General features: G+C 34.6%; 2 protein-coding genes across 4 annotated transcripts; both read right to left on the bottom strand.

Moving 5' to 3' along the window:
• Nucleotides 1-1,127: 1,127 nt before the first annotated feature.
• LOC111393464 (nuclear/nucleolar GTPase 2-like) lies at nt 1,128-5,537 on the bottom strand. 3 transcript variants are annotated; one of them, XM_023018995.1, is made up of 10 exons: nt 5,400-5,520; nt 5,045-5,279; nt 4,417-4,550; nt 4,160-4,289; nt 3,865-4,022; nt 3,618-3,719; nt 3,368-3,472; nt 2,586-2,714; nt 2,313-2,382; nt 1,232-1,370 (listed from the first exon to the last, which is right to left on the bottom strand). In XM_023018995.1, exons 2-9 carry the CDS (start codon nt 5,274-5,276, stop codon nt 2,341-2,343), a joined length of 1,032 nt encoding a protein of 343 aa, XP_022874763.1. In that variant the 5' UTR covers nt 5,277-5,279; nt 5,400-5,520; the 3' UTR covers nt 1,232-1,370; nt 2,313-2,340. The 3 variants fall into 3 exon arrangements, with proteins under 3 accessions (XP_022874762.1, XP_022874761.1, XP_022874763.1); XM_023018994.1 differs by lacking the exon at nt 2,313-2,382 and having other exon boundaries at nt 1,128-1,370; nt 5,045-5,276; nt 5,400-5,537; XM_023018993.1 differs by lacking the exon at nt 2,313-2,382 and having other exon boundaries at nt 1,128-1,370.
• A 2,718-nt stretch (nt 5,538-8,255) lies between these two features.
• LOC111393462 (CBS domain-containing protein CBSX5-like) lies at nt 8,256-10,240 on the bottom strand. Its single transcript, XM_023018992.1, has 2 exons — nt 9,776-10,240; nt 8,256-9,306 (listed from the first exon to the last, which is right to left on the bottom strand). Exons 1-2 carry the CDS (start codon nt 10,114-10,116, stop codon nt 8,454-8,456), a joined length of 1,194 nt encoding a protein of 397 aa, XP_022874760.1. The 5' UTR covers nt 10,117-10,240; the 3' UTR covers nt 8,256-8,453.
• Between the last annotated feature and the right edge of the window lie 1,978 nt (nt 10,241-12,218).

The following is a 12,218-nucleotide window of genomic DNA, read 5'->3' as shown; positions in this document are numbered from 1 at the left end:
GGAGGCACAGAGTCCATCAGTGGATTTATAAATCAGTGTAAATAGTCGATTATAGCAGACTAAAATCAAATGTGCCATTTCCAACACCAGAGAGAAGGGTCAGAAATATTCCAGAAATAAAAATGAAGCTGAAAGTACAAGGATTAAACGGGAATCTTGTTAACAACTGCAAAAAACCATGTCCTACATATTCAGCACATGTTTGGATTAGACGAAAATCAAAATTTTAGTAGATTTTGATTAAAACTGAAGGTTGAAAAGTTGTGGGTCCTATGAAATGGGAGGTTAAAAATAATTGTTTACTTTGACATTGACTTAGATTCACTAGGTAACACGCATGTATGAGCAGAAAATGGTCCAAGTCATTGGATGTGCACGCACTGGGTTTATACACACCAAGAATCAAAGACTATGGCCTCGAGATGGCACTCAGCTAAACAAATCTGGCATTTCGACGGGAACTCATCATATCACAAACTAATAACTCTCCCTATCCACTAGTCAGTCAGAAACATAGCCTATCGCCCTCCATACAGTATTACATCCCCCGAGTACATAGGTACCCCTTTTTTTTAAATGACCGTGGGTATCCGACCTAGCTTACATGCACCTCGACTAATCTCACGAGGCCTTGAAATTTATAGCTAGATACTAATCTCAGTGACCTTGAGAAGACTCGAATTGCCCAAGTACATAGGTACTTACTGGCCCATATCTTATTCCAGCGTCAAATCTGGACTCCTTAATTATTTAGGAAAACGTGCATTGATTAGATGCCAAAAGAAATGCACCCATATGTACAGTACCTTTGCCAACTACCAAGGGAAATAATTGCTTCCAAGCAATTGCTGTCAGCACCAAGTGTACGTGAAACGGTAAGGCTCTACACAAGTTCCAGAAGGTGCAGAATGGAATGTGTGTATATATATACATATATAAGAAATAAAAACAAACTAAAGGAGATGCAGAGCATCTCCTTGACAGTTCTCCAGAAATATCTAATATCCACTGCATTTAAACTATGTCAAAACAAGGCAACTCCTAACCAGTTTCCTTTTTTTGCTTTCAAAATTTCTTTTGCTTGATTGGTTAAGCAAGTACACCATTAATTTATAGTCAAAATTTTTTTTCTAAACAGGAAATCAACTAAAATCATGTCTTGTCATAGACGAAAGATCAGGATCAGTAAATATATGGTGGTATGGCAACAAATTCAATGATTTGCTTACCACGCCCTTCAAGATAATATCAGTTTCCGTGTCACTACTTTGATAAACAACTCCAGGGCAATCGATGAGAAAGATCCTCTTTGTGAGAGTTATATACTGCCACACTTTAGTCTCTCCAGGAATTGGTGCAACCTTGCAAACCTGTTCAAGAATATGTATATAAGTTTACTAGCTTGAATTTCAAATTATGATTCTACTGTTCATATCGACCTCTCTAACAATATAAACAATGCTCCTGCTGAATCAAGTCAAACAAAAACTCATACAGGAAATCAGTTTAGAGGATGTATCAAACATCTGAGCATCCAAGCAAGAGTGAGTACCAAAGTTCATTGCACCCTGCATACCATTGTTATTGAAACATTTCACCCTTTGGATGTACCAGATAGGAGCTATAAATGTCAAGGTATAATTTGCATTTAATGTCCCATGATGCCCACAAAAGGAGAAAATATGAAATGACATCAATCACTATTTGTCACATGATTGAACTACTGAATTAGAAATATGCACCGTTATGACCATTGACGGATATTAAAAAGTGTACAAAATTTACTCATTAAAAGTTTGATTATTGGTAAAATTGAAAAAGGAGTATGTCAACAAGTTTGAAAAGACATGAAACTATTCTCAGGCCTCATATTGTAGGACTCTAAAGTTGAATGTTAAAATTTGCTCAAGCCAAGGCCCCTGAAAGACTCTGCTTGTTTGATAAAGAATTTTTGAGAAGTGGTTCTTTGATAAGTGCCTTCTTTTTTCGTGAATGTGTGTTTAAAAAATAGGGAAAAGTAAAACAAGTTAAAAATATTTTTTTTGTGGTTGAAAATGAGGATGGAGAGAAGAGATTCTCAAAGAATCAAAATCAAACAAGGACCATGTCTTTAGGAATAATTAAGCAATAGGACATTAGAATGTAAGAAAACAAGATCTGAACATTATCAATATCATCAACTAAGAAATTGTCAAAATCTTTTCAATAACATTAAAACTTAAAAAAGAAGAGCAGGCCATATACCATTCACACGTATTTCCATATTTAAGGCACTATTTACAAATTATAATAGAGCACCAAGAAAGGGGAACCTTATCATGGAAAAGCAAAATGCAGCGTCTATATACTTAGGCATGGCTTCCAAAGCTCGAGAAAAGATAACTGCGACGAGGGAAGAAAAAGGGTACTGAGAGTTTAAAATCATAGTTGCAAGCTATCAACTTGCATAATTGAAAAACTTGCATGCAGAGCCAAAACTAAAAAGGAAGAACTAGAAAGCTGCGGCAGTTCTTTAGCCTAGTTTTTGAAATCAACTGTATAACTCATTAGTTCATTCCAAAAATAGAAGGTATGAAGGACATTACATTCTTTGTTCGCAGAGCATTGATGACTGATGATTTTCCAACATTGGGATAACCAACAAAACCCACAGATATAGCTTGTTTGTCACTTTTTAAGTGGGAAAATTGTCTCAATACTGATAGAAGAGAACCCTGAAAGTGACAAACAAAATTATAATGATGCAAATAAATTTTATTTATAATTAAGGGCACAGACAGAAAGAGACAAGTATGCAAAGTTAATATATAACGCTGCCATAGAACATGCTGTGTGGAGTATCATGACATTTTCTCACAGTATGGACCTGATAATGGTGGGAAAATTTCCTTCCATTTTTTATTATAATCCCAGTAAAAAACCACAGAACAATCAACTTTATACTCTTATTGATAATTAAGCAATAAAATAACATTACTTTCAGACATAACATTTTTGTGGGAAAAGAAAATATCATTCTATTATGATTAAACAAGAACTGCAAAAGCAAAAATGACAAGTATTAATCTCTTTAGAAAGTGTTGAATTCCAAATTTAATCCACACCCAAGTACTAGATCTCCGTGACATGATACCCATTGATCTTTTTTCCTTTAACCAAAACCTCTCAGTAACATCTAGTTCTAAGTAAGCTGTCATTTATTATCTAAACCCAATAATGATGGTGCACATGCAGAAGCCAACACAGTAGAGATTAGCATAAGAATACAATATATATGAAGGAAGAACAGATAACATAAATTTCCAAGTATCAGTTATCATGAAATTCACCAGGATTATATTTTCAATGTGAAAAGCCAGTTGCATACCTTGCCAAATGACTTGTTTATGCTTGCATGAAATGCTAGAGCAGGGTATTCCTTGGAAAGTATTCTAAGCCATCCTTTTGTAGCCCAAGCTGGAACCAAATCACACTGAAGAAAAAGAAAGTATAGTGAGATTTTAAGTCCAAGAGTGAGGCTCCCTAAACATATAAGAAACTAAACTTAGCAGTACACCTTAAACCTTGTGTAAAAAAAAATAATAATAAAATAAGGACACAAATCATAAGAGTGCAACCTTATTTAATAGAAGAATCATGTGCTTGTGCTTGCAATGCTCCTTCAAATGTCTCTCCAAATGGTAGCATCTCATACCTTGAGGATCTCTGGCATCTAGCACCTGCAACTCAAGATGCAACTCATGAGTGCCATCTTTAGCCCACAATATTAGAACAGAAAATTTCCTATCAAGCCCACAATATTAGAACCTGTGCAATCAGAATGAAAAAAATGGAAGTAACATATTGTTTGTGTCCTTCCCCCACCTGGACAACAACATCTGAAGAATCGATCACTTTATAGAGCTCTCCCCATATGCGCTTACTTTGACCCTTCTCAAACATTGTGTGCCGAACAAGATCTCTGAACCCATCTTCACTTCCTTCAAAGGATGTATTAGCACCATATTTCTCTTCAAATGCATCTGCAAAGTTGAAACCAAACCAAGAATTACAGAAATAAGATTATCATACCGAAAGGCAATAGTCACAGACACATCCTTCGAGGTAAGATACACGTAACAGTTCTGAAAAACACGACTATGAGATGAATTATATTTACCTTGAGATCCATCAGCCCTCTTCAATAGTGATTCATAATCAAATGCCATCAGCTTTGGCCGCTTCCTCTTTGTCTTAGGACCAAAGGCATCAGCAAAAGGCTCTGTGTCGATAAGGTGAACTCTTGCTTGCTTGGGGAATCAAAGAAAATTTATGAAATCAGCAACAAAAAGATGTAAGACAAGACTCTTGAACATACAAATTTAAAGTTTTCTTGTAAACATAACCAGAGATCCATACAGAAGAAGAGCTTCAAACCTTCTGATGATCATTCAAGAGGGACATGGGGATCTTCCTTTCCTTCAAAAGTACATTGTAGTTGCTTGAGAGACGGTTTTGAAGTTCCTCTCGGAAAAATTCAAGCTCTTTCTGATTTACAACACGGGTGTTGCCTATAAAATTGAAGGAACAAACGAAACTCTTAATTTCTTTTCCGCCCTAGACAATTGACATACAGTAAGAATGGCACAGACATCAAATAAAAGAAACAGAAATCAGCATCCTCGTGAAAGACAGTCCAACGGCTTTCAAAGTACGAACAACTGCATTTATTTCATGTTTAACCCCAAGGAGGTTTTTATTCAACTGTACAAAGCTCCTTAAGTTGAAAATCTAAAGAGTAAATTTGAAAATGAATTACAGATTAACTACACATTGAGCCTAGTCCAAAGTTAACAACCAACATCAGCCATTCTAAACTTCCATTAGCAGCCTTTTCAAAAAATAGTTAACCATATCATGAACCGATTATTTTCTCTTTTTTAAGAGATTAAGCTAAAAGTTCTCATCCAGTGACAGCACAATATTTAGATGGCTATGTATGCTTTATCAAACATAACTGAGACCAAAAAATTACTCAAACAAAACAAAAGAAAACACATCATACCAAACCACCGGCGATCAGGTTGAATCCGAGTGGACGGCAACTCCTTAGACTGCAAATCGTTCTTCAAAATCTTCCCTTTGGTGTTACGCTTTGGCCGCGTGTCATACATCTTAAGCCGTCGCACAGTAGCGCCGCTCCGCCCATTTTTGGATTTGTTCGCACCTCTATTAACATCCAACGAATGCTTCGGCTTTCCCGAAACGTTCACCGATTTCTCCTTCTGCTTCGCCATCTTCTGAAATCAACACCACAAAAATAAGCTCAAATCCTCAATAAAACATAAAACTGAGCAAAGCGGAAATCGTTTTAAAGCATTTCAAGAACAGTATATATAAATAGGCTGAAATGTAAGTACCAGACGATGGCTATTCGGCTACTGTAGAAATTCAGTGCAGAATTGAAGATGGGACCCAATTAGGGTTTCAAAAGAGGGATAACCGTAAATTAAATTGTCGTTATATACCTAGCGTTGTGGTATCAACGGGTCGGTCCGACTTTTATCCAATCGGACCGGAACGGGTTTTGATTGGTTTTATTTTTCTGGTTTTCTGCTTTATTATTATGTATAAATTGCAGCTACAGTCCCCAATATTTGACCTTCGTTGCAATCTTGTCCTCAATCTTTTTTTATTTTGTAACGATCAGCAACCATCAACTCGTGTTTAAATATGATTAACTATGGTAATTAAGATTAGAGCTCAAACCTACCTCTGTTAATGCCTTCCCCACACAACCACTAGAGACTTAAGATTGCAAAGATCACATTATCTTCGTTAAATTAATTAGCAAATCTACTTTATCCTATGAAAATGGCATATCCAATCGGATAATACTTTATTTCTACTTTTCGTCACCAACTTCGAATATATGTAGAGTTATGAAAGTGAAAAAGTATTGAATGAGTAATGTTATTTGTCGTCATAGAGTGATAAATACGAGTTTAGCTATGCGAGGTTTTCTTGAGGCATAAATAAGGAGGCGCCTTGAATTTGATGAAGTAGAAGTTGAAGAAACTAACAACCGGTACAAAGATTTGACTTATGAGTGCAAGGAAAACCAAACATTTTCAAAGAAAAAGACGAGGATGACAATAAGTTATTTTATTTATTTACGCATAATTTTACTTATTTAAGTGGTTTTATACCCGTTGCAATTCAATTCAATCACTTTTATTATGGTCTAAACCTCTCTGAGATGAACTTAATCCAATGTAATTAAGGTTGATAAGCAGCTTGACTTAAATTAATTCTTTAATAAATGAATCATATTTGAAATAATCCTTATCTAGTTTAATACAGTGCGCCAAAATCATCCTTAATATATAGAATGATACTCGATAAAAATACCACAATAGGAGAGCTCGAAAACTTAACCCTAGTAAGACAAGTCTAATTACTTTAATCAAGTTGAAGAGGGAAACAAATAACTTTATTTTTTTATTTCCATCGGAATCAACTTTGGTAAATAGCCTAGATTAAATCTCGTCTCCAATTCTCACATCTATGTTCCCTCCACTCTGTTTCCTGCTATAATGTTCCTTAGGACTTTGGAAGGGACGTGACGGGGCGGCAAAATGGGGTAGGGAAAAAGATGACTAGTAAAAGTGTGAATTTAATAAGATAAAGTAAATATTTATCATACGAAGATCACTTTTTTCATTAGAAAAAATAGAAGTGGACACTTTTTTTACTTTAGTCATTGCAAGAGTACCGTTATTTTGAAAAATCAAGTCATTTAAATAAGCTAAATTAACACATCGTGTTAACTCTTACTTGGTTGTAGAATTGAAATTGCAATTTGAAACCAATAGGAATCACTTACTTAATAAGTTGCTTTCCAGCATCCACCACTTTTGATCCACTGCTTGATGGCAATTCATAATATAAATCAACATCTTACTTTGAATAATTTATTATCAAATGTAAGGTCCATTTGATTTGATTGTAAGAATGGAAATTATGTGGAAAGAAAACGGATTTTAGGGAATTGAATTAATTAGAACTTGTTTTACTGGGAATTGTCGATTAAGGGCCTGTTTGATTTGCCTAATTTTTCATGGAAAATATTTTCCATTTCCACTTTTTTTAACTTGTTTGATTGCAAAATTTTCTTGGCAATTCCATTTCCATCTCTCCCTCCACACGTGCATTTTCCTTAGTTTCGTGGAAAACCAATTCCCATAGGTTTTTCCGCCCTTTTTTTTTGGCAATGGGAACAAATTCTATTCACAATTGTAAAAATTTGTATCCCCTTAATTGACAATTTTCATGAAAAATAAAATCAAACGAACAACAAAAGATCCAAATTTCAACAATTTTCGGTGAAGAATTATACCAGTAAAACACATTTAATTGACAATTCCCAATAAAACAAGTTATAGGCAATTCAATTCCCTAAAATTCATTTTCTTTCCACCCAAATTTCATTCTTACAATCAAACAAACCCTAAATGTGTTTGATTGGTATAATTTTCCACCTGAAAAATATTGAATTTTTGGTTTTTTTAGGGTCCGTTTGATTGTAACGATAAAATTTGAGTGAAAAGAAAACGAATTCTAGGGAATTGAATTGTCTAGAACTTGTTTTCCTGGGAATTGACAATTAAATGTATTTGATTGGTATAATTTTCTACTGGAAAGTGTTGAAATTTTTTTTTATCTTTTGGTATTCGTTTGACTTTATTTTTCATGAAATTTGTCAATTAAATGGACAAAATTTAAAGGCGGGGGTGGGGGAGCTGGAAATCCAATTCTCACCACAAAAACATAGAATTGGCACATGTGTGACAAGAAGTTGGAAAACAAATTCCATGGAAATTTGTAGCAATCAAACAATAGAGATTGGGTGGAAATGGAAAACATTTTCCAATTTCCATGGAAAATCAAAGCTATCAAACATGGTCTTAGTGTTTGGTTGATTTTGTTTTCTATCAAAATTGTCAATTAAAGGGATAGAATTTTTTACAATTGTTAATAGAATTTGTTTCTATTACCAAAAAAAAAAAATACTGGAAAAGTGAATTCCAACCAAAACCATGGGAAAGTGAAATTCACAAAATCAAGGAAAATTGGTCACGTGGGGGTGGAGAGGGAAATTTCTTGCAATCCATTTTCCATGGAAATTTGGCCCTAACAAACAGGCCTAAACGAAATGTAAAGAGACACTGCTATATGCTTTTATACATTTATTAATCTAATAAATTGAGAGAGCCTTGAATAATTTCTTCGATTTTTAATTATAAATTGAGAGAGATGAAAAAATATCACTGCATGATTTGTTGCTTTTGCTATGATCATACAATTTAATACAAAACCAACCATTTCAAAATCAAATTACAAAAGCCCCTCCCAATTTTCATCAATGAAAATAAGTTAAAACCCTTACTACTGGGAGCTAACTGATCTTTTCTTCATATCATGGATTCTAAGTTTTTGCCAAAAACTTCTAGCATGTTAGCAAATGTTACAATTCCAACTAAACTGCAGTCATCTTCAATAACCCATAAATAGTTTACCCGATGCGCAATAGCCTGTATCATCACTGCCACCAAAGAACTTCCGGGATGGCACACTATTGCCTCTGCCCTTCTCACCATTCGTGCTGAGTAGCTGGTAGACCTACTATACCGACCCGCCCTTGACAATGTTCTAGTAGGGGAAGGTAATTCCTCGTCAGAAGACGAGCTGGAAAGAATCGTACTATTGGAGGACTCAATCGCGAATTCCTCTAACATTCCCTCTAGATTTCTTTCCTTCAACCTTGCCTCAACCACCCTCGCAATTTCCTCGGTGGGGCCTCCACAGTCAATGTAGGCTATTAGGTCCCCGGCGGAGAGGGTTGTAATGGCAGCTGCCACAGTCTCGTCACAGCAAGAAAGGGCGAAGGGGGAGATCTCACCAATCAATGTTCCATCATCATCAACAACAGCCACCGAAGTTTGATCCACTAGAGATTGGGAGATGGCTCCAATTGCTGATGAAGCCAAGGAGTGGTACCCAACGGCCAAAAATTCAGGGCTGATGATGCCAAGGGTGTCGATGGAAAGAGTTGGGATCGCAGAGAAAAGGCCAATTGAGCTAAGAAGGAATCTCATTATATCTTCTTGCGTTAGCCAACAAAATTCGAGGCCATTGTGAACTGTTGGACTCATTGATGATGATTTTAGGAGTTGTTTTCTCTTTGAACTACCTGTGTTGTTGCTCTTTATAGGAACCACAAGATTCTGCGCACCTTGGAGGATCAAATCAATGGCTTCAAGTAAACTGCATGGGAAATAGCAAAACAAAACTTATTAAATGGAAAAACAAACTACTATGGTTCAATTTAATACATTCTTCCATTAATTTGGAGAAACTGATGATCTCAAACACCAAGAAATATAAGCTGATACTACTCCAAATTCGAAAATAATCAAAATTTACATAAAAGACAATAGATAAATAAAGGATTTGGATTTTAGCTTTGAGCTTTTAAGTTAAAAACTAAATATCCACTTTCCAGATCTATGAATATTCATTGTACATAGAATCTCTGTTTTTTTTTCAAGTTTCAGCTCAAGCAATTCAGCTAGCACTTTGTGCAAACAGTTACCCGCATGGTAAAATTCAATTCACTGAAATAATAAATTCAAGACTCAGACCCGTCCAATTCAACAGAAATGCCAAAACCCCCATTAATAATCACCCTTGAAAAATGTCGAAGAGGGAGAGAGAATTGTTATTATCCAATTACCTTGAAGAAGCCTCTACGTGCCTCACGAGACCCTGAACTTTTGACAGCAAAACGGAAATAGGGGACTTCAAGGCCAAAGCTGGAGAAGATAAATTCTCTTCTCTGCAAAGATAGCAAATTATATCAACCATGCAAATCTTCCCAATACACAAGCAGTTTTCATCGTCAGCATTCAAATCCCTCTTAGAATGATCACAATTCCACACACTCACGAACTTATTCTCCGCCGCCTTTAGCGCCGCCAAGGCATCACCGACGGTGGCGGAAACAGGAAGGGCACGCAGCGGCGGCTTGCCTAAGCAGAGATCAGCCACCTCAAAAGACAATAAGCGAGCTGCCATGCAAGAACAGAGCAAAAAGAGTGTGGATTTTGGGTGCAAAATTGAGGAAGAACAGAGTGTGGAATTGAGCACATTTGGTGTGGGAAGTGCGTGTATTTTATAAGGCGAAAAGTGAGCAGCTGGAGTCGGACTCTACGGGAATTGTAACATGAGGGTACGGACCAAAACTAGAACAAACCATAGATGAGGTTCACTTTTCACGTGTCGCTCTTGGGGCCCGCTTATTTTTTTTATGACATATGGAATTAAAATCAATTTTTCCATAAATTTTAGTAAAAATTGATGATATGTGTTGTTAAAAAATTGTGGATCACATAAATATATAATTAAAAATTAATTATTGATTTTGATTTAAATTGTGGAGTCGGACTCTACGGGAATTGTAACATGAGGGTACGGACCAAAACTAGAACAAACCATAGATGAGGTTCACTTTTCACGTGTCGCTCTTGGGGCCCGCTTATTTTTTTTATGACATATGGAATTAAAATCAATTTTTCCATAAATTTTAGTAAAAATTGATGATATGTGTTGTTAAAAAATTGTGGATCACATAAATATATAATTAAAAATTAATTATTGATTTTGATTTAAATTGAAATCTAAATTTTAATCCCTCTCAAATTAGAGCACACAACGAGTTGTTGAATTAGGGCATGTTTGGTGAGATAAATATCTTATTTTTGCTTTTTATAAAAGAGCTTCTTAAGAAATTATCTTAGGGTCCGTTTGATTGTAAAGATGAAATTGAATTGCCTAGAATTATTTTTCTGAGAATTGTAAATTATTGTGTTTGATTGGTATAAATTTTCAGGTGGAAAATGTTGAAATAAAAGTGTTTTTTATATTCGTTTGGCTTTGTTTTACATGAAAATTATCAATTAAAGGAAAATATTTTTTTACAATAATTCTTAAAATTGGTTTCCATTATCAACCAAAAAAAAAAAATCGCTATAGTAGGGTGGAATTTAAATTCTCACCATATATGGTGAGAATTCAAATTCCACCAAAACAAGGAAAATCCCAAGTTTCAAGAAATCCAAGAAATGCAATTCCATGGAAAATATAAGGTATCAAACACCAAAAGTTGGAATTTCCAATTCCAATTTCATCTTCTTCTTTTTTCCATTTTCATGCTATCAAACACTCCCTTAGAAACAGTTTAGTAGAACTTCTACTTCCTAAAAAAGAGTTTCATGTAAAAGTCATCTTAAGTCAATTTCTTCTAAAAATTCTTCTAATTGGATAAATTACTTCTAAAAAGTTATCCAAAAATATTGAAAAATAACTTTTGACTTTTTAAAAATTTTGCCAAATGAGCTCCTAATTATATTATAAGAGGATATTCTTATGAACCTAATTTTATGAGTGGTGAGAACGAACAATCATTTTTCAACATATACGATTATCGATTTTTATTTTAGTTTATTTATTTATTTTATCTTGATCGATAAAAAAGAAAATTTTGGCAACAAATACGTTTGTCGATTTTCCAATAGAAAATAACCTAAAATCATATTGGCCCTATAAATCATCTCTCAAATGGGTTCGATCTATCAATTGTGAAATATGTGATCTCACTTTTTTGAGGAGTATGATTAAATTGTTACGTTCAGTATTGTTAAATTAGAATAAATATTTTGTGAAACACAGTCTCACTGTTTTGAGGAGTGTGATTAAATTGGTAACTACAGATAAATAGGAATAAATATTTTGTGAAATGCATGGTCTCACTTTTTTGAGGAATATAATTAATCTGTTATATTTAGGGTATGTTTGATAACCCTTTTTTCTCATGAAAAATGGAATTCTAATTCCAATTCCTTATTTGATTGCCAAAAATTTCCTGGCAATTGATTTTCTTGCCTCCGCTCCCATGCGCCTCTTTTTCCTTGTTTTGGCTGAATTGGTTTTCCCACCATTTTGGTGGGAATTAATTTTCTAGCTTTTTTATTTTATTTTTGGTAATGAAAACAAATTTTAGGAACAATTGTAAAAGAGGATATCCCTTAAATTGACAATTTTCATGTAAAACAAAATCAAACGAACATCAAAAGGTAGATGATTTTCTTGAATTTTTTTTCAATGGAAACAAATTTCAT

The sequence above is a fragment of the Olea europaea genome, chromosome 4 (genome assembly GCF_002742605.1).
Source record: "Olea europaea var. sylvestris chromosome 4, O_europaea_v1, whole genome shotgun sequence".
In the NCBI taxonomy this organism is placed as follows: domain Eukaryota; kingdom Viridiplantae; phylum Streptophyta; class Magnoliopsida; order Lamiales; family Oleaceae; genus Olea; species Olea europaea.
This window is presented reverse-complemented; position numbering and strand designations above follow the sequence as displayed.

Excerpts from the sequence above, each read along its gene's own strand:
- LOC111393464 (XM_023018994.1), bottom strand. The coding sequence starts at position 5,276 with ATGGCGAAGCAGAAGGAGAAATCGGTGAACGTTTCGGGAAAGCCGAAG. Across the intron at positions 4,551-5,044 it reads ACCTGATCGCCGGTGGTTTG|GCAACACCCGTGTTGTAAAT; the intron begins GTATGATGTGTT and ends TCAATTTTATAG. Across the intron at positions 2,715-3,367 it reads TAAACAAGTCATTTGGCAAG|GGTTCTCTTCTATCAGTATT; the intron begins GTATGCAACTGG and ends TGTCACTTTCAG.
- LOC111393462 (XM_023018992.1), bottom strand. The coding sequence starts at position 10,116 with ATGGCAGCTCGCTTATTGTCTTTTGAGGTGGCTGATCTCTGCTTAGGC. Across the intron at positions 9,307-9,775 it reads CACGTAGAGGCTTCTTCAAG|TTTACTTGAAGCCATTGATT; the intron begins GTAATTGGATAA and ends TTTCCCATGCAG.